The 19,430-nt window shown below is 36.4% G+C and overlaps 1 protein-coding gene and 1 pseudogene across 7 annotated transcripts; both read right to left on the bottom strand.

The window, feature by feature from the left end:
- Positions 1–224: 224 nt before the first annotated feature.
- LOC130818703 (trans-Golgi network-localized SYP41-interacting protein 1) lies at positions 225–11,909 on the bottom strand. 7 transcript variants are annotated; one of them, XM_057684866.1, is made up of 11 exons: positions 11,705–11,909; positions 11,387–11,480; positions 10,659–10,728; positions 10,269–10,574; positions 4,179–9,871; positions 2,859–3,741; positions 2,086–2,759; positions 1,520–1,655; positions 1,329–1,410; positions 1,101–1,242; positions 225–733 (listed from the first exon to the last, which is right to left on the bottom strand). In XM_057684866.1, the coding sequence occupies exons 2-10, from the start codon at positions 11,435–11,437 to the stop codon at positions 1,140–1,142; spliced, it is 7,998 nt and encodes a 2,665-aa protein (XP_057540849.1). In that variant the 5' UTR covers positions 11,438–11,480; positions 11,705–11,909; the 3' UTR covers positions 225–733; positions 1,101–1,139. The 7 variants fall into 7 exon arrangements, with proteins under 7 accessions (XP_057540849.1, XP_057540845.1, XP_057540847.1 ...); XM_057684862.1 differs by having other exon boundaries at positions 10,269–10,728; XM_057684864.1 differs by having other exon boundaries at positions 4,179–9,860; positions 10,273–10,728.
- Positions 11,910–15,997: 4,088 nt separating this feature from the next.
- LOC130818479 (uncharacterized) overlaps positions 15,998–19,430 on the bottom strand; it is a 4,285-nt pseudogene continuing 852 nt past the window's right edge.

Raw genomic sequence — 19,430 nt, 5'->3', positions numbered from 1 at the left:
GACAGTGATGGTGAAGTATAATAATCTTATAGTCACACTTTCAACATAATATTTTTAAAAATGAGTTTAAATACAAAGCATATGAATGATCAAAGATAATTTGGTGTTTTACTATAAGGACAAGCATAATCACATCTCCCTGGAAACCATATGAATGATAAAAAATAATTGGCTCAAATAAGAGTAACTCAACAGTAAGAATATGCTACATATAAATCACATCAGCCTGGAAACCATATGAATGATTAAAGATAATTTGGTGTTTTACTATAACAAGTATAATCACACAATTTCTTCTATACAAAATGTAATTCGTTTACTAAAATAAAAAATAACAAAATCACAAAGACAAATGCATATTTCCAACTGAATTCTTTTGTACATTGTATTGTATGTGTAAGGATCGAAGCTTACATATATCCTTGCGGGTGCAAAACAATAAATTTTTTTCGCTTAACTCCATCTACATAACAAAAAAAATGCTTAGATCCCTAACTATAGTGTCCAGTTAACGCTAACAAACGGGACCCTTATTGAGTTTTCGCCAAGCTCACTAAGATTCACCAAAACTAAAACAGCAGCAAATCTTAGTTTGCCCAGTTAATTGTAGATTAAACTGAGTAACTTCGGACTAGATGGTAAAATGTTCACAAAAAAAAGGAAGCATTCTGATACAAATTACCATAACAGGCGAAGTATCCCCCCACTTGTTTGTTTCACTTCAACGCAAATTCTGCATATCAAGAAGATACACATAAGCACAAATAGATATCGTAAAGCAGAAGAGGTTAAATTAATACTATGCCTGTTATCAAGGAAGCATTCTAAGTTTGGTATCAAGAATTGATTATTGATGAGCACATAAACCATTAGTTTAACACTAGCCACACAAATTTTCAGTACCATCTTTGCTTTGTGTATACTATCAATCAAAACTCCACTCAAGAAAGCAAACTATCTATTTTTTGAAACCCAATGAAAATAGCTTAAAACAAGAAGGCATATAGAATTATATATACTACTCAGAAGTTGCACATTATAGCACGGAAAGTACAAAATAATCTAAAAAGAAGCATCGTTAACAAAAGAAAAGAACATACCATCCATTAATCAAACTAAGAGAATCAGAACAGGCTTTGTCAGACAATGAATGAGGCTAGAAATGCATGCAGCACAGCCCAATAAATCATGATACCAAGGCGAAAAGCGGGTTGACGCATTAGGGTTCGGTCACAAGAAACCCTGCAAGAAGCAGAGTTCATTAATTAAACTAAGAGAATCAGAACAGGCATGATATTGTAGCATGAAAAAAAATATCAGCAACCCACCATAAACCATCAATCATGTCACTGACAGGCCTGGTGAACTTTGGCACAAACCTCGACGTTGTAAGTGACTTAAAGCCATGAACTAAAAAGAGAAGAATCAACCAAAAAGAAAATCAAATGAGCACAGCAAGGTCATCAGCAATCTGATACTTCAGGAAGAACAGGAAGCACAAAAGATATGGAAAATTCACCTTTATCATCTTCTTCATCCTCGATTCTACCAGAATCTCCAGCATCTGCATCAATCGCTATGGAAACTTGATCGTTGTTCGCTTTGCGTAAACTTCGGACTTGAGAAGAAGTTACTAGAGAAGGCCATTTGTTCAACTGCATGTCATGCAGTAAAACAACCTTAGAATTGCATGTATCACACTGGCACAATAAAACCTCACCAGATCTCCAAAATTGAAATTAAATAAAATATAACAGGATGAAGCCTCATAAATATCCAAGAAAAGGACACCCTAAAAACCCAATAATGTAGCCCTCCAAGAAGTTCCATTGGTTCTAGCAGCAAAAGGTAAAAGGCAGGGTATCTAGAAGGTTGGCACTTGCGCCAGAAAGACGGACAGTGACATTCCCCACTAACATCTCACAACTACGGATGACATTCCCTTGGCACTCGAATAGCTACTTTCATATACAACTATATTATCATTTTTTTATTAGACAATAATTTCGATAAACTAATATCAAAATGGAATTTCAATTACATATCACAGACTTATAAACATAATAATCAAGCACAAATACATACCACCGGCTCAACCTCGACGATTTCAGATGTTCCTAATCCAGAAATTCCAACAGTTTGGAGTGAATTTAGGTATCGCTCCTTCTCATTCAGTGAAGCTTCCAGAGCTTCTTTTACATGCAACAATTCTTCCATCTTACTCCGTTCTGCTTGTAAAAGCATATCATTACTTTGTGCATTCAATTGCATGTCTTCCAACTCTGATATTATGGACATTAGGTCCTTCTGAACACGCTCCTTGATTTCAGGATAACTTGCATTACCATTAATGCCATGGGTGTTGCGCTTCAGAACACCAGAAAGCAATGAATCCAGCCCTGTCAAAAAATCATTAAGTTCGCCAGAATTTCGCTCTTTTGCTATCTTCGCCGCTTCCAAGACATCATTTGTGCATTTAGTGACCTCTTGCCTTAAGAAAGAAATTTCTGTATCTCGTTCCTGCAACTGTGCTTGAAGATTTTCAATTTCAGAGAGAAGACCTTCAGACATATGATGCAGCTCATCAAACTTCCTCACAGTTACAGATAGTTTTTTGAGGGCCTTAGCACGCGAAGCTTCTACAAGCTCCAAATCTGTATTCTTCTTCTGCAGTGCCTTTTCCAGCTCCAAAATCCTACTTCTCAGGGCTTCCATCTGATTCTCCTCCTCATCGAGCGCTTGCATAAGAGACTCAATTTCTGCAACAAAGACATGCATATAGGATCACTATTGCTCAAAACATGCAAAGCTACGTATAAGATAAAGAAAGTAGATCAGAATATAATCAAATGTTCCACCTTGTTCTTTGCCAGCCAACATATCAGTCAGTGACTTGACCTTTTCCTCCAACTCTGTAGAACTGCGACATTCTTGTTCTAGTTCGCCTACCCTTCGTTCCAACAAGCTCCTGTCTTTCTTTAAAACTTCCACTTTGTTCTCCAGATCATGAGCATAATTCGTCATTGATTGTAGATCCTGCGAACAATTTGCAGCAGTAACTTCTGCTGCCTTGATTTGACTTACAAGCTCCAGGCACATCCGTTCCCTTTGTATATCCCTTTCTTGAAGCTCCTTCTGCAACTCCATTATTGTGTTCTTCATCTCTTTACTATGACCTTCAACATTCTTGGTTCCAATATCAACAAAATCTTTTACAGTCATCAATAGCTTATCAGCCAGCGTTTTTACAGATTCCTCAGAAGATGAAAGAGCAACTCCACTAAAAATTTCTCCATCAGCTATGGGCAAAGCTGGCAAGTTTGTTCTCAGATTTTCAGCAACAAAATTCTCTCTGACCAATTGGGCTTTTCTATTTTCGATCTCCACAATAGAAGTAGTACATGCTTCAAAAAGAAGGAAGATACTTCTACGCATAACTTCTCCCTCCATGTCTTTTTCTTTCTCGATTGATTGCAGACGGACGTTGTCACCCCTGATTGATTCTAAGGAGCTCTTTTGAGACGCAATTTCTCTGACCATGGTACCAGCAACAGTAGACAACCACTCGACTTCTGTTCTCAATGACATTGAGTGGCTTTGTATTCTCTCCTTCAAGTCACTAATGGTTTCAGTTAGCTGTTGAAGATGCTGCTCAATATCCTTACAGACATTTAAGTCGGCACTCTCTTCCAAAGGCCCAGACATCTTATTTCCCCACGATGAAGTTTTGGACCAGAAATCCTGAAACAGGAAAAGCCCAATTAAGCAACAAAACAACAGACATCACCAAACAATTAAAACGACAAAATGCATAATAGCTCATATAAATCTCTATTACTAAAGATAATACATCTGAAAACATTAATCATTTCACTTTCTGGATCTTGGGTGACACAAGCTATGAAGTAATGCATACACTTGATATGTAATGTGATATAGCAGACATCCAGCTTTGCAGCAAGGCCGCATTAGTTTAAATATAATCACAATTTCCAGCAAAGCTGGAAATTGAAACAAAAATATAAAGGGTATGAGGCAATTGCAAACTATTCAGTTTATCGGAAAAAAGAAAGGCTACAATAACACAAGTACCCAAAGGGGAAGAAAACCCTAGGCAAGAAAGGTGCAAACAGGAACTTAGAGAATACACAACAATGAAATTGCAGAATATATAATACCTTGAATCTAGAATTAACAGAGACCAGGCTACTATGAGCTTTAGCAGGTACTGGGTTCACACCAGGTCCCAGGGTAGACTCCATATAAGTCCTTACATTGTTCAGAAGCTCTATATCCTTGACAAACATATCATCACATACAGTAGATATATCAATAAACACATTTTTCAATCCAAGCACACTGGATTTTAACTTCTCAAGGTCAGCCAGTTGATTTTCTATCTCTTTAGATATTTCGCCATGATGAGTAAGAGCTTCGCTTTTGGCAGCATTTGCGAAATCCCTTTCCTTCGAGAGATTTGAGATCTCGTCATAGGCTCTTTCCAATTCTTCTTGCAAGCTATCATTCCTTTCCTGAACTTCATTCAACTCTGCTAACAGAAGCTCCGCTGACTTTTTGGATTTCTTGGACTCCTGCTCAAACGAAGCAGCTGAGAGATGCAAATCAGAGCACATTTTTATAATTCCGTCCAACTTCTGCAGCGGGTCATGAGGATTGACTCCTTCAACTGCATTGATCTCACCAAGTTTGCTAAGAAGCAAGCTCAAAGTATGGCTACTTTGCTGTAAATGTTGCTGCGCTTCTATGAGATGATTTTTTAAGGATAAATTTTCAGCTTCAAATGCTTTGCATGTTTCAATCTGGAGAGATAAATCGCTTATCTTCCAAGTAGACTCCACAAGGGAACCTTCATGGCTGCTTATCGTCGATTTCAATTGGTCTATTTCAGCAGTCATCTCTTCAACGGTCTGTTTCAGACCATCTCTTTGTTGGACCAGTGATTTACCTTTCCGAACTGCAAGATTAAGCTTCTCACGGAGTGAGGCAGACTTCTGCTCTTCTAGAGTAAGAAGCTCTTGAAGTTCCTTCTTTCTCTTATCTAATTCTTCGAGTTCAGTCACCATAGATTGAATCTTCTGCAGGTATATATCTCTCTCCTCCCTAAGGCTTACTGACTCATTTAAAGCCTCAGCAAGCTCTCGTCTCAGATCTGCTATATTTTGCCCCTCATCAACTCTGCTCCAGGGCTTGAAATCATCTGTATCCATAACATCGTTTTCACGGACCTGCTCACTCTCTACATCAGTCACATTTAATGCTCTTGAAACGTTTTCAGTATTCTGGTCCCAAACTCCAGTTTCCGAATCCTGACCTGCAGCACGTCCTTTTCCATACTTTACAAGTTTTCTGATCAATCTTTCCAAGACTAGAATATTACTGGAATCAGGAGACTCCTCTTCCATTACAGAATTTTGAAATGCATCGAGTATCAAGTTCTGCAATCTCTTCAAGTCACTTTCAATCTGGTTAATCTGGCCCTCATCTATACACTTCTTTGACAAGTTTTCCTGCAAAACAGTAACATCTTTCCTCAGACTATCCAACTCAATCTCATATTGCTCAACTATACTCGACACTATTTCTCGATCAGACATCAAAGTAACCAAGCTACAAGAAAGAAACTCCTTGTCTTTGATAGCTGTTTGCAGAAAGTATTCAAGCTCAGATATTCTTCTTCGTGAATCTTCCAAGTCAGCAGACAGTGAACCACAATGATTTTCATACATGTTAATTTTCTGCTGAAGAGAAGTCATGTGGTCATCAGCCTCAGACAATGCAGCTTCCTTCTCGTTCAAATTTGCCTCCAGAGATGATTCAAGTTCATATATCTTTTTACGTGATTCATCAAGATCAATCGACAGTGAATCACAATAATTCTCAAGGGTCTCAATTTTCTGCTGAAGAGATCTCATATGCTGGTCGGCCTCTGACAAGGCAGTTCCTAACCAGTGAATCCTTTCTTCAGGCTCCATCGATCGTATCTGGGTAGGTGTATTTATTCTGTCCAAAATCTCCTCCCAGCGTTGCACCAAAATATTCCTTTCCATCAATGATTGTTCGAGCATGTCATTTTGTTCAGCCAATTCATAAAACTTTGTCTGCAGCTCTTCATATTTCTTTTTCAGATCATCATCTATATTTGAGATGGTTTGTACATCATCCTTGCCTCCATCTGTGACCACAAAACCGGTATCTGAGTATGAACCACCACCAACAGAACTCCTCTGGTCCCAATCAGAAGGCTGTAAAGGATTTCCAGAAACTACCTTAGCTAGCCAATCAACCTTCTCTATAATGTCTTTGGAATGAAAATGATCTGGCAGCTCAACATCTTCCAAAATCTCCTCTATCCTCTGTAGGGTAGAATCTTTCATAAGAAAAGACTCTCTCAATGCCGTCGCAGAGTTACGGATATATGTCAACTCAGATTCCAGAGCTTCCATACGTTCTCCAGCCTCTGAATAGTTCTTCAGCTTCTCTTCAACCTCAAGAATCCTTGAATCTTTCAACTGGGACTCCTGCGAACACCTTTCCAGTTCACTAGACATCTCTGCCAAAGACTGTTTAAGATTGTCACGCTGCACAACCAAGCCTTTTCCCTTTGCAACAGCTATACTAAGCTTTTCTCTAATAGAAGCAACCCGCAGCTCTGATTGTTCAAGCTCCTTAGCTTTCTGCAGTAAATCATCCTGCAATGCTTCAATGCCATGCTTTGCCTGAAACAAGCTCTCCCTGAGAACAACAATTTCATTCTGCTGTTGAATAATCACAGAGTTTAACGACTCAACTTTTCCCTGCAGATCATCCAATTCCATCAACCTAGAATTTGCATCTTTGACTGATACGCCAGCCTGTTCTTCTAGCTCCTTGTATTTCTGAGTAAGCAACGTAACTGAAGATTGCAACTGCCAAACAGGTGCTTCATTTAAGTCCATCTCTGTATCTTGGACCTTCAGAAGTTTTTTGACCTCTAAAGCAAGCTTCAACAATGTATCAGTATCCAGACACCTTTTGCTCAACTCCTCAATGTCATTGGCTTTGTTCAACAAGTCAGAGGACAATTTTTTGTTTAACTCCTTATGCGGCAGCAAGTCACCCAAAAAACTGCTCAGATTTGCTATAATATCCTCATAATAACTAGCATCCAAAGGGTCCTGTTGGCTGTTCTCTGTCATAAAAATTTTACCATCATTGAAGTGATCAGCAGTAACATTTAGGATATTAACAATATCAGAAGAAAACTTCTGCAGTAGGACAATGGCCAAACTGCGTGCTTCATCGACATTGCGCAACTTTTCCTCTATTTCCTTGTATGAGGTAGAGAGTTCATCATGAGCTTCATGCCTTGTCTTCAAATTATTGATAACTTCACAGGCAAAACTTACGGAGGACGAAAAGTGGCCAAAAATATCCAAGTCTTGGCTCATCTCATGTAGGAGAGGATAAGCTACTGCCGATTTAACAACTGTGTCAAGCTTTTGAACCATTGGAGCAAGCCTAGAAAAGGCAGAATCCCATTTCCTCTCAACTGAAAAAATTTCCTCTCTCATTCCCCTTTGCACATTTTCAACTTCATGAAGAATAATAGAGGTCAGCTCGACAGATTTTTGTCGTATTTCATTCAACATAACCTGCAAACCACTGATTCTAGAATGAGCATCTGTTAACTTCTTAACTAGTTCAATATTATCTGACTGAAGAACTGCATACTGTCTCTTCAGGGCCTCACATAAATCTTCAAGCTGAGTTTTTGCTGCTTCAGTATCATGTGCATGCTGATTCATAGCTCCACAAATAACTTCTAGCTCAATGTTTCTAGCTTCAAGATTATTACTCATACTCTTCAAAGCTTCAACTTCAACCTCAAGCTCCCTACAAGAGATTATAGCAGCTTTATAGCGACTAATTTCTTCCATGATCAGAGAATCCACATGCTCAACATTCTGAGCCAGTGCCTGAAGCACATTTCTCAAACTAACTAATTCATCCTTCACAGAGAAGTACGGATCAAGAGGCCCCACACTTTCAGTAACAGAGGGACTTTCATCAGTGACAGGGTCGTCAACATTAGTCTTTGACTCAAAAGCTTGAATCAACTTCGATACACCTGCAGCAGCATTTTTCTCATATGACCGACTAAGGGATACTGAGTGAGAATGCATGCCATCAACTGCCTTTTCAAGTTTTTGTATAATTTTATCAGCCTCCTCAAGGTATCCCTTCAGTACTAAATCACCGCCACTGAAACTAGATCGCAACTCTGAAAGGAATGTACCATCAGACACATCTCCAGTTGTAGGACCAACTGACAATGAAATTTCAGTGTCTTCTTTCTCGGAAGTTTCCACTGAGCAACCAGTATCAGATGTTCGAATATGAACCCTGGACCCAGTACCTACATCAGAAAGTTGAATTTGCCTGCCAACAATCTCAGCTACTTTAGCTTTATAGATTTCCAAGCTACTATGGAGAATAATATTTTCCTCTGCCATTTGCTCAAGACGTAACAATGCTTCTTTGAGTTCAGCCTCAAGCTGCAAATTCCCCTGATGTTGCATAGACACCTGATCTTGGTAAACAACAAGCTCAGTAGAAAGTCTTTCAAACTCCTGGGCAAGAAACTCCTCATGGTCCTTTAGCTTCTTATTCTCTTTGGTCAAGATTGAAAGGCTGGAGTCAAAATCAGATTTTTCCAGCTGCAAAGCTGCAATTTCACTCCTGCAATCTGCCAAATCTCCTAAAAGCATCTCCTTCTCGTGAAAATGTAACTCATTTTCCTCTTCAAATCTCTTCCTGTCTTCCACCATAGAAGAAAGACTGGTTTTCAAATTTGAAACTTCCTGCTCCAATGCAGCCAATTGACTACCACTATCAGCCATATTCACTGAAAGTTTTTGATTCTCACGAGAATACTGCTGCATTACCTCCTCAAATTTATTCCGCTGCTCAGACACCAGAGCCAAACTTTTCAATAGCTTTTCATTCTCCACCTGTGATGCTTCCAATAAAGCCTTGGTGCTGGTCAGATCTGCAGAAAGACTGGAAATGTGCATGACTGAGTTATCCAATTCACGCTTCAGCTCATCTGTCTTGGCAGAAAACACCACACTCTCTTCCTTGGCAGCATTATACAAATTCTGAAATTTCAATTTCTCGTTCATCGAAACCTCCAATTCAGATCTACATTGAGCAAGCTCCACACCAAGTCTTTTTTTACACTCTTGGACATCTGTAAGCAATGAAGAAAGTTCAGCTCCTTTGTCAAGATCATGATCTATTTGATTCTCATGCTGCTCCAAAAGTTGCAAATGAAAACAGTCTTTTGAAATGTTTGCTAAATAAAACTGCTCTTGAAATGTCTCAGGAAAAGCAAACATCTCATTTTTGTGCACCGAACGATTTTTATGATCTACCCTTTCCCTTGACTTGATCAAGTACAGAAAATCATTTTCAGAGAGCCCCTTCAGCAATTCTGCAAGCTGAACCAGGTCCAACGAGTTGCCTTTTACACCATGGCACAAAGTTTCATTGTGAGTGTCATTGTTGCTCTTAACAGTGTCATTGTGACTCTTAATATCAACCATACTAGAAACCTCGGGTAAATCTGTCTCATCATACCCTTCAACAATTTTCTGATCTAAATGAGCTCGATTTTCTCCACCCTCGCAGTAGCTTGAATCATTCAAAGAATGCAAATAAAATGATTTTTCATCAGATGGAAAGACCATGACATCTTCTCCTTGCTGATTCAGTTTTTTAGGACTTGTCGTTTCACTGATGGCAATGGAAACTGGTAGTTTTTCATCTCTTCCGGGCTCCAGAACAAACCTGTCAGCCTCCTGCATTGCCCCTACCCAACAACAAATGAGAATAAAATTATACATCAAATTCGCAAGTTTAAACTCCATAATTTACAGACACGTTAAATGGCCATAATCATAAACAAGATATATTGAAGCTATTGATGTATTACAAACTGACTGTTCAGAGGTGAGAGAATTACATGCACTTTTAATTAGAATAGTATCTCACAGAGGAAGGCATAGGAACAATTAGCTAAGGAAAGAGAGGAAATAAGCAGGGGGAGACAGGGAGCATCAAAATTGTGAAGATTTATATTCATTTCTTAGTTCATCATAATCTAATAGCCTATTCATGTAAAGATTTTTTGTTTTAGTTTATAGCATGATGATGATGCGAATGATGATATGAATAATATAAAAGAAGATGAAGAAAGAAGGCACAACCTACAGCTGATACCTGAACTCCCTCCAGCACGTACTTAGGTTCAATAGAAGCAGTGGCAACCATTTCAGCTGCTTCAAAGGCAGAATTAGCACGCTGATGTAAAACCGTATTGAAATCAGTACATTCTGATGTAACAGATCCTTCTACTTCAAGGCTACTTATCTCAACCACCCCCTCTCCTATAACAGCATTGACGTCAGGTTTATGATTCAATGAAGGCTCAGCCGACAACTTCGGGCTGTCAATGGTAGAATCTAAAGATTTAGCAGATGATTCAACTTCTGGTTCAAGAACTTGTGATGATTCTGCATTTGCCGTATCCAGAGAAGAAATTAAATTGCAATCAGCGTCAGTCTGTTCAGATTTATCAGCTTTACCCATGGACTTACTATTGCTTTTTCCGTCTTTCCCTTTCCCATCCTTCCCTTTATTATCCTTCTTTTGGCGGTATTGCTGAAGCTGGGGGCAAAAAAGCATACAAAATAAAAACCCAATTCAAAACAACCAAGTCTGAAATAAATCATCACATGTTCGTAATATCTGGGTAAGAAACCAGCATACTATAGTTTTACATATTCTGGAAAGTGGCAAGGAAACAGCATTTTAATTGGAAGCAGGGTTTCCATCATCTTAGGGCTTTAAGCATCGCCACAGAAACGACAAGTCAGCTAACACTTTGGTGAACATAAAAATTGGTTAGGCCATAATGGCGAATCCTGGGCTGTTCCATAAATGCACCTCATGAAGGAGACAAACAACGGCATAGCCATAGGCCCTTAGATACTCAAAAGGGCTTCGTTAGCTGAGCAGAAGTTTACGGCAAAAAATTAAGATAAAAGAACAACTACGATCAAACATAAGCATAAGTCTCATCCTTTGCAATTTCATTAAAGCACATACAAAGAAATCAAACAGACCAAAAATACATCAAAATTGAAAACAACTTGCAGTAATACTAGATAAACAATGCCTATGCTTGGTAAAATGTAAAATTAAACTTCTTGACTAATTTTAATAAAGCAGGTGTTTCAGTTTAATTTGTACAGGATTGAGTGCAATAAAACCACAACTAGCTGAAATGAACAAAAGTAAATACATTAAGTATCGAGAATAAAACCTTTTTACGACCAGCAGCAAGAAGATCAGTGCGGTTCGATTTTTTGTCCATTTTCGAACCACCTTAGCTTTAACGATACGCCGACATCCGATCACTAAAAACCAAAAATGTAAAATAAAAACGCAGTCAATGACAAGTACTCCTAAACAATTCCATTTTCATTTGAACAGTGAAATGTTGCAATCTATTCACTGGTAATGTAAGAAAACTCATAAATACCTAAATTAAAATGTAGCAACTAAAATCGAAATACAACAAGCCAAACTGAAAATTAGGAGAATTAAAATAAAATTGCCGAGAGAGAAAGAAAAAAAATACCAAGGGTGATTGAAATAGAGTAGTAGAAGATGGATCTGGTTAGGGTTAATCTTAACCTAGAAGTTTGTCTGTGTCTTAGATCTGACGCAAAGACAAAGAAGGACGAAACAAGAGATAGAGAGAGAAAGAGAGGGACGAAATTGTGAAGGATTTGTGATGTTTTGGTTTGGTGTTGGTAAACGTGAGAAACGACTAACAAGAGGGATAATTACGAATGAATAAAATTTGATTGTTGAAGGAACAGCAATGCCAATTGCCAACCTCTTGGTCCACCCACAATTTGGCTTCACAAATTCCCGTGAGAGACGGACTTTTTGAAAGATTATTTTTTAATTGGGTCGACTTATTTTATACTCCTGTAACATCTTGGAATAACTCGGGTCGTACGAAAAGAGAAGATGACCTTTTAAAAACGAGACAACTATAATCCGAGTCAAACCGGGATGTTAGAAAACAGTTTTAAACGGGTTTGAAGTTAAGGAAAACGTGCGGATCGAGTTCTATTAGCGTTATTAAGAACTACTAGATAATAAGAAATTCTTAGCAGCGGATAAGAACGAAAAGTTAAATCTACTTATTACAACTTGAGAACGAAAATCGCCTCATAAAAACCAAACGTTCTTTAAACTTAACTAAAAATTCTAATGATTTATTTCTTATCAAACTTCTATATTCTAAAGATTTATTTCTTCGAGGGTCAATCCTCACTCCCCAGACCTGCAACTTAACTTACTGCTAGTCATTGCCCAGATAGGAAACAACATCATCGCGGGGTCGTTAAGACCAAAAGTACACGTCAGCAAACGTCACATACCAAATAAATAATAACACAAGAGAAAGTTTTAATTTATTAGTTGACAATTCACAGAACCTTATGCTTCGATCATGCTTATTAAGAATAATTATTTTCATGTAAAGGTTAGTCAGCCATACTGCTGTACTATCCAGCCATACTGCCGGTACACTCCAAACTCCATAAGTGAGACAATACATTAGGGGGAGCACCCCTAAGCAAGTCTCTACCATAGACACTCGCCTTACTTCGGTGCCTATGGTTAAGTATGCATACCCCGCGGTGGCTCATAATGCCCTCATAAACCACGAGTAATTCATTTCCACCAATTGACGTCATACTACGTCCACTTTAAAGTTAGTGAGGTCATACTACCTCTGCTTATCAAAACAATGTATAAAAATTATTGATTCGAAAGATAACATTTTTCGTACTATATATCCATAATTTACTTTTGTATACCATTATTATATGATACATCGGACTAATGCGAACCACGCTGCGTGTACATACCTTAAGCAAGATAACCAACTCACAAGCGTCTTAATCAATTCCCGGTCACGAATCGACTTCCTACAAGGTTCAATCGTATTCGGGAAATAAGCACACATACACATTTTCCTCAAATCATCCATAACACACATATACAATCACATCCATACCTATAATACTACACACAACATGAACATCCATCACATACTATAACATGGTAAATACACAAAACAGGACAGCCTATACAATCTGTCCAGAAACTCAACTTAAAACTGTCAAATTAAAAATCCGACTTCACCGTTGCGTCCGGAAGGCGTCAAAACCCCCGGGTACCAATTTTCATAATTTATAACATAGTATAAGTATTTTTAACTTAATTTCAAAGCCAAAAATGTTCCAAAAACACATTTTTTTCACCATTTTCAAAACCTACGGGATTTTGTCATTCCATTTTTTTTTATCACAAAAATATAAATATCAATGCTTTATTTCCTATTAAATCTAAACAACAAAATTTACATAAAAATAAATTTTAATGAATTATTATTATTATTTTTTTTTATAATTCTTTTTACACAATTGTATACACACATACACATCACATATTTACATGTATATTTTTTTTTTACCAACATTATAAATTCCTTCTATTAATCAATAAAAACAAATAAATAAATTCCTAACACCACATACATTTTTTTTTCTATGAACATCCATTTATATATATATATATATATATATATATATATATATATATATATATATATATATATATATATATATATATATATATATATATATATATATATATATATATATATATATATATATATATATATATATATATATATATATATTTTCAATCATCCATCAAACAATTTCTTCACACATATGTAAACATATCCAAAACCCTAAAAAAAACATACATCAATTTAGATAGAAAATACATCATACTTTCACACATGAATTTTTAAATCATGAACAAATCATAAACTATAAAATAACACACATAAAAATCATAGAAATTTAAATTAAAATTTAAAAATAAAAACTAGATTAAGGATTACTCACAATTGCTCAAGAACAAAACACCAAAATTGATGAATCAATGGAGGATTAGGCGTGGGAATTTGAGGGTTTTGGGAGTGTTTTTCTTACTTGCAAATGGTTTGGAATGAAAAGATGTAAGGAAATTAGGAGATTAAGGAAATAAAGAAATTAAGGAAAATTAAGGCAATACTTATGGAAGGCAATTACTCCTTAATCTTTCCATATTCTTAAGAAGTTACAAATCCCCTAATGTTGCTCCATATGGCCGGCCAAATCCAATCACCTTCCCACTTTTATTTATTTATTTTTTAAATTAAAGATAGATTAGGAAAAAGGTTTGGACTTAAAATGGTTTTAATTGCCTTAAAAGTTGAAGTCTCATGATCTAACTTACTAACAAAATAAATAATAAAAAGAAATATATTCTTCTAAAAAGAATAATAATAATAATATTACTAGCAAATCATTTAATATATCGAAAAAAATATCGGGGTGTTACAACTCCCTTCGAACCAATTTAGATGTTCCATTTGCTTGGGCACGGTTATTAAGGATGGTGTGGGGTCCATTAAAAAGGGTAAGTAGTAAAGGGTAAGTAGTGAAGGGTAGTTGGGTAAGTAAGGTATATAGGGGTATATTCGTAATTACTTGTGTGAACTAAGGATAATTAGGTAAAAAAAGATTGACAAAAATAGAAATGAGACAACTAAAAAGACTTTGCCAAATAAGGAAATGGGACAACTAAATTGGTTCGGAGAGAGTATTTTTTTACAATATTATAAATAGGCATTAAGAATGATGTATGTAGACATTTAAGATATAGTAAGTAGACATTAAGGATAAGGTAGGTAAGCATTAAGAATATAGTAAGTAGACATTAAGTTTTAATGGACTGAGCCAGAGACGATCTCTCAATAGACTAATTGTTTGGGCTTTGGTTTTGGAAAATAAAAAACTTGTATGCGGTCCTCCTTACACGTGCGACCAAAAAAATTTTATATTTGCCGAGTTTAAGCCTTAAACACATCTCAACATTTGAAAAGGTCAAATCGAACACTTAAAACCCCTACTTCAAGCATTAATCTTCCTTCTTCAGAGGCTTAATTTAATTTTTTAGCTATCAAATTCAACTCTTAAAACACTCATTCCACCCCTTAAAATGTCAATTTTAACTCTCAAAACCCCTACTCTAACCCTTAATTTATATTTTACTTAACTACTCCAACTATAAAATATTCATTTCAAGATTTAGAATGTCTATTCCAATAGTTTAAAATTTGTCAAATCCAAGACTTAAAATGCTTATTTCAAGGTCTAAAACGTCCAATTCAAGCTTTTAAATGGCAACTTTAAAATTATGGGGAGGACCTATGAGTGGTCGCACGTATGCGGCCGTCTCACAGGACATTAGCCTGTATGAAGAAAAGGAAAATTTGAAATAAACAAGTAAATTCAGCAAAGAAAATCACATAATAAGCTTCGGAAGAACTTATTTCCAATTAAACGCTTGATCCCCAAACTTCAAGTTATGAAGTTGTTTGCAGTTGCTAACTGCGAACAAATCATCATCAATATCATCTTACCCAGTGTATCCCGCCCATAAAAACTATGAGCAGGGTCTGGAAAGGGAAGAAAGACGACAAATCATACCCATAAAAGGAGAGCGCAGCCAATGAGTCCCTCAACTCAAGAAAGATCAAGAGTAATTCCTGCAATGAATAAGACTGAGTGAAGCTGACACTATCGTTAAATATTAAATAAAGATTAATAAAATGCATAAAAATAAAATAAAAATAGAATAAAAAGATACATAAAGAAGTTAGAGAACAAGAGCACCAACAGGTAAGCGCAAGGGATCAATAGTCTAGAACATGAATATGACACTTCCAACTAACTCTATCTCTGGTCAGGTCCTCAGAGAGGTGTAACTTATGCAAGTCGATTTTAATTTGCTCCTTCTAAGTTCTCCTAGGTCTTCCTTGACTTCTCTTATCCTCTACTATGATGCTTTCTATCCGCCTCACAGGGGCGTCCAAAGTCTTTCTTTGCACATGTTCATACCATCTCAACCTATTTTCGCGCATCTTTGCAGAGATAAGGGCGATCCCTAGTTTCTCTCTAAACTCCTGGTTCCTTATCCGATCCAACAATGTTTGACTGCACATCCACTTTAGCATACGCATTTCTGTAACTTCCATCTTATATTCAAAAGTCTTCTTTACGGGCCAACATTCTGTTAGGGGTGAAACTTATTCGGATTAAAACCGCAGACCAAACCGAATAACAAATATGGTTTGGTGATTTTTTAAATTTGGTTTGGATTAGGTTTGTAAATTTAAAAACCGAAATAATTAGGTTTGGATTAGGTTTGGAATTTTTAAAAACCGAAAACCGCATTACTAGAGTAAGACCGTAATTTTAAATATTAAATATTAAGCTGACACTATCGTTAAATATTAAATAAAGATTAGGTTTGGTAAGACCGTAATTTTAAAACCTAAAACAAAAACCCTTACTAACACTCACCTTTTTTCCATTCTCTCCCAGAGTCCCAGTCTCCCTCCCGCCGTCCCCTTTTTTTCATTCTCTCTCTAAATTCTAAATTCCTTAAAACCCTAAGCCTAAGCCCGCCGGCAGCCGACGTCGACTCCTCACGCCAGTACGCCACTCCTCTCCAGCCGGTCCAACCGTCCAAGTAAGTCTTCTTCCATTTTTTTTTGTTCGATTTAATTTTGTGTTTAATTTTCTGGTTTTAATGTGTTCGTTTAGGGTTCGATTTAGGCTTTTTTGTGTTTAATCTTTGTTTTTTGTGTTTAATCTTTGTTCGATTTAGGGTTCGTGTTCTTCCATTTTTGCTTGTTTACTATTTTTCTGGGTTTACTGTTTTTCTGGGTTTAGTCTTCTTCCATTTTTTTTGTTCGATTTGATTTTGTGTTTAATTTTCTGGGTTTAATGTGTTCGTTTAGGGTTCGATTTAGGGTTTTTTGTGTTTAATCTTTGTTCGATTTAGGGTTCGTGTTCTTCCATTTTTGCTTGTTTACTGTTTTTCTGGGTTTAGTCTTCTTCCATTTTTTTTTTGTTTGATTTGATTTTGTGTTTAATTTTTTGGGTTTAATGTGTTCGTTTAGGGTTCGACTTAGGGTGTTTTGTGTTTAATCTTTGTTTTTCGTGTTCTTCCATTTTTGCTTGTTCGATTTAATTTTGTGATTAATCTATGTTTTTAAGTGTTTAGGGTTTGATTTAATATATGTTCTATTGTTCTTTTTCTAGATGTCAAACCCAGAAACTGATACTGCTAGAACAGAGACCTCAACGGCCTCTAAAGCAACCATTGGCACTGTTCGAAAACGGATGAAGGATCATTCCGGCGTATGGGATCACTTCTTAAAAATTGAAATAGAATCTGGATTGCAAGCCAAATGCAAATACTGTGCAATTCAATACAAATACAATAGTAAGAGGAATGGAACAAGCACTTTGTGGGCACACATTTCAAAGTGTCGTAAGTATCCTTACAATGTTCCTAAAGACTCTAAGTCTAAACAAAGTTTGCTTTCATTTCAAGTTGCTAAAGAAACCGGGAGTGCTTCTAGTGGCTTAGTTGTTCATAAGTTTGATGCAGGAAAGCTTAGAAAAGGTTTGTCATATATGATAATTGTTGATGAGTTGCCTTTTAAGTTTGTTGAAGGCCAAGGATTTAAGTATTTTTGTAGTCTAATGAAGCCTAGGTTTCATGTACCATCTAGGATTACTGTAGCAAAAGATTGTTATGAAACATACTTAACTGAAAAAAGAAAGTTAAAATCATTTTTAAAGAGTTGTAACTCTAGGGTATCTTTAACCACTGATTCATGGACTTCTGTGCAACAAATTAATTATATGGTCTTAACTGCTCATTTCATAGATAATGATTGGAAATTACAAAAAAAATATTGAACTTTATTCCTGCCTCTAGTCATAAGGGTGATGAAATTGGTAGGGCAATTGAGAAATGTTTAATTGAATGGGATCTTGAGAAAATTTTTTGCATAACTGTTGACAATGCTAGTTCAAATGACGTGGCTATAGGGTATATGCAAAAAAAAATTAATGCTTGGAAAACTGAAATTCTTAAGTGTCGTTTTCTTCATATGCGTTGTGTTGCTCATATCATAAATTTGGTTGTTAGTGATGGAATGAAACACGTGGATAATTCTGTTGTGCGTGTTAGGCAAGCAGTGAGGTTTATCAAACAATCTCCTGCAAGGTTGTTAAAGTTTAAAAAGTGTATTGTAGCTGCTAAGATTATAATTAAAAAGTTGTTATGTCTTGATGTTTGTACAAGGTGGAATTCCACCTATCTCATGTTAGAGGCTGCACTTGTTCTTGAGGATGTATTTGAGAGGTATTGTGAAGAAGATCCCTATTATGCTAGTGAGTTAAAGGATAGAGAGGGAAAGGGTAAACCTGGAATTGCTGATTGGGATAATGTTAGAAGGTTTTGTCAGTTTCTAGAAAGCTTTTACGATCTTACTTTGCGTGTTTCTGGCTCTTTATATGTGACTGCAAACATATTTTTTCACGAAATTGTGAATATTTCTGCTCTTTTGAAAGATTTAATTGATTCTGATGATATAGCAATGTCTCTAATGGCTAGTGTAATGAAGGATAAGTATGATAAATATTGGGGTGATCCTGAAAAAATTAATTTGTTGATTTTTGTTGCTGTGGTACTTGATCCCCGTTATAAACTTGAGTATGTTGAGTGGATGTTAGTTGAGGTTTATGGTTCAAGTGTTGGGAATTCACTTGCAAAAAAGGTGAAGGAAGCTTTGTTTCTTTTATTTGAGGAGTATAGAGGTTCACACTCTAATGATGTTCATAAAGAAGAAATTTCAGCTACTAGTAAAGATGATAATGCTTGTGTTGCCTCACAAAAAAAATTGAGATGTTGAAAAACAAGTGGAAGAAACAGAAATATGAGAAAGAGGGTGAATTGAAACTTGAGTTGGAGAAATATTTAGATGAAGATACCGAAGAAGATTGTGAGAACTTTGATATTTTAGGTTGGTGGAAGTTTAATTGTAGTAGGTTTCCTATTACGGGAAAGATAGCACGTGATGTACTAGCGGTCCCCGTATCTACTGTGGCATCGGAGAGTGCATTTAGCACAAGTGGGAGGGTTCTTGATGTGTTTAGGAGTTCCCTTGCTCCTACGACGGTTCAAAGTCTTGTTTGTTCTCAAGATTGGTTACGTTCATCTCCTATCCCAGTGTTTTTTGAAGAACACATGGAAGAAGTAGAGCACATTGAAGAAGGTAAATTTTATTTATTTATTAATTTAGTTTCAATATATCACATATAAATTGTAATTGTTTGTTTTTCATAACTTGTAGAGTTGATGAAGATGTC

This window comes from Amaranthus tricolor, chromosome 7, assembly GCF_026212465.1.
Source record: "Amaranthus tricolor cultivar Red isolate AtriRed21 chromosome 7, ASM2621246v1, whole genome shotgun sequence".
NCBI classification, from domain to species: Eukaryota; Viridiplantae; Streptophyta; class Magnoliopsida; order Caryophyllales; family Amaranthaceae; genus Amaranthus; species Amaranthus tricolor.
The sequence above is the reverse complement of the archived record's forward strand: the minus strand, read 5'-3'. Positions and strand labels throughout refer to the sequence as shown.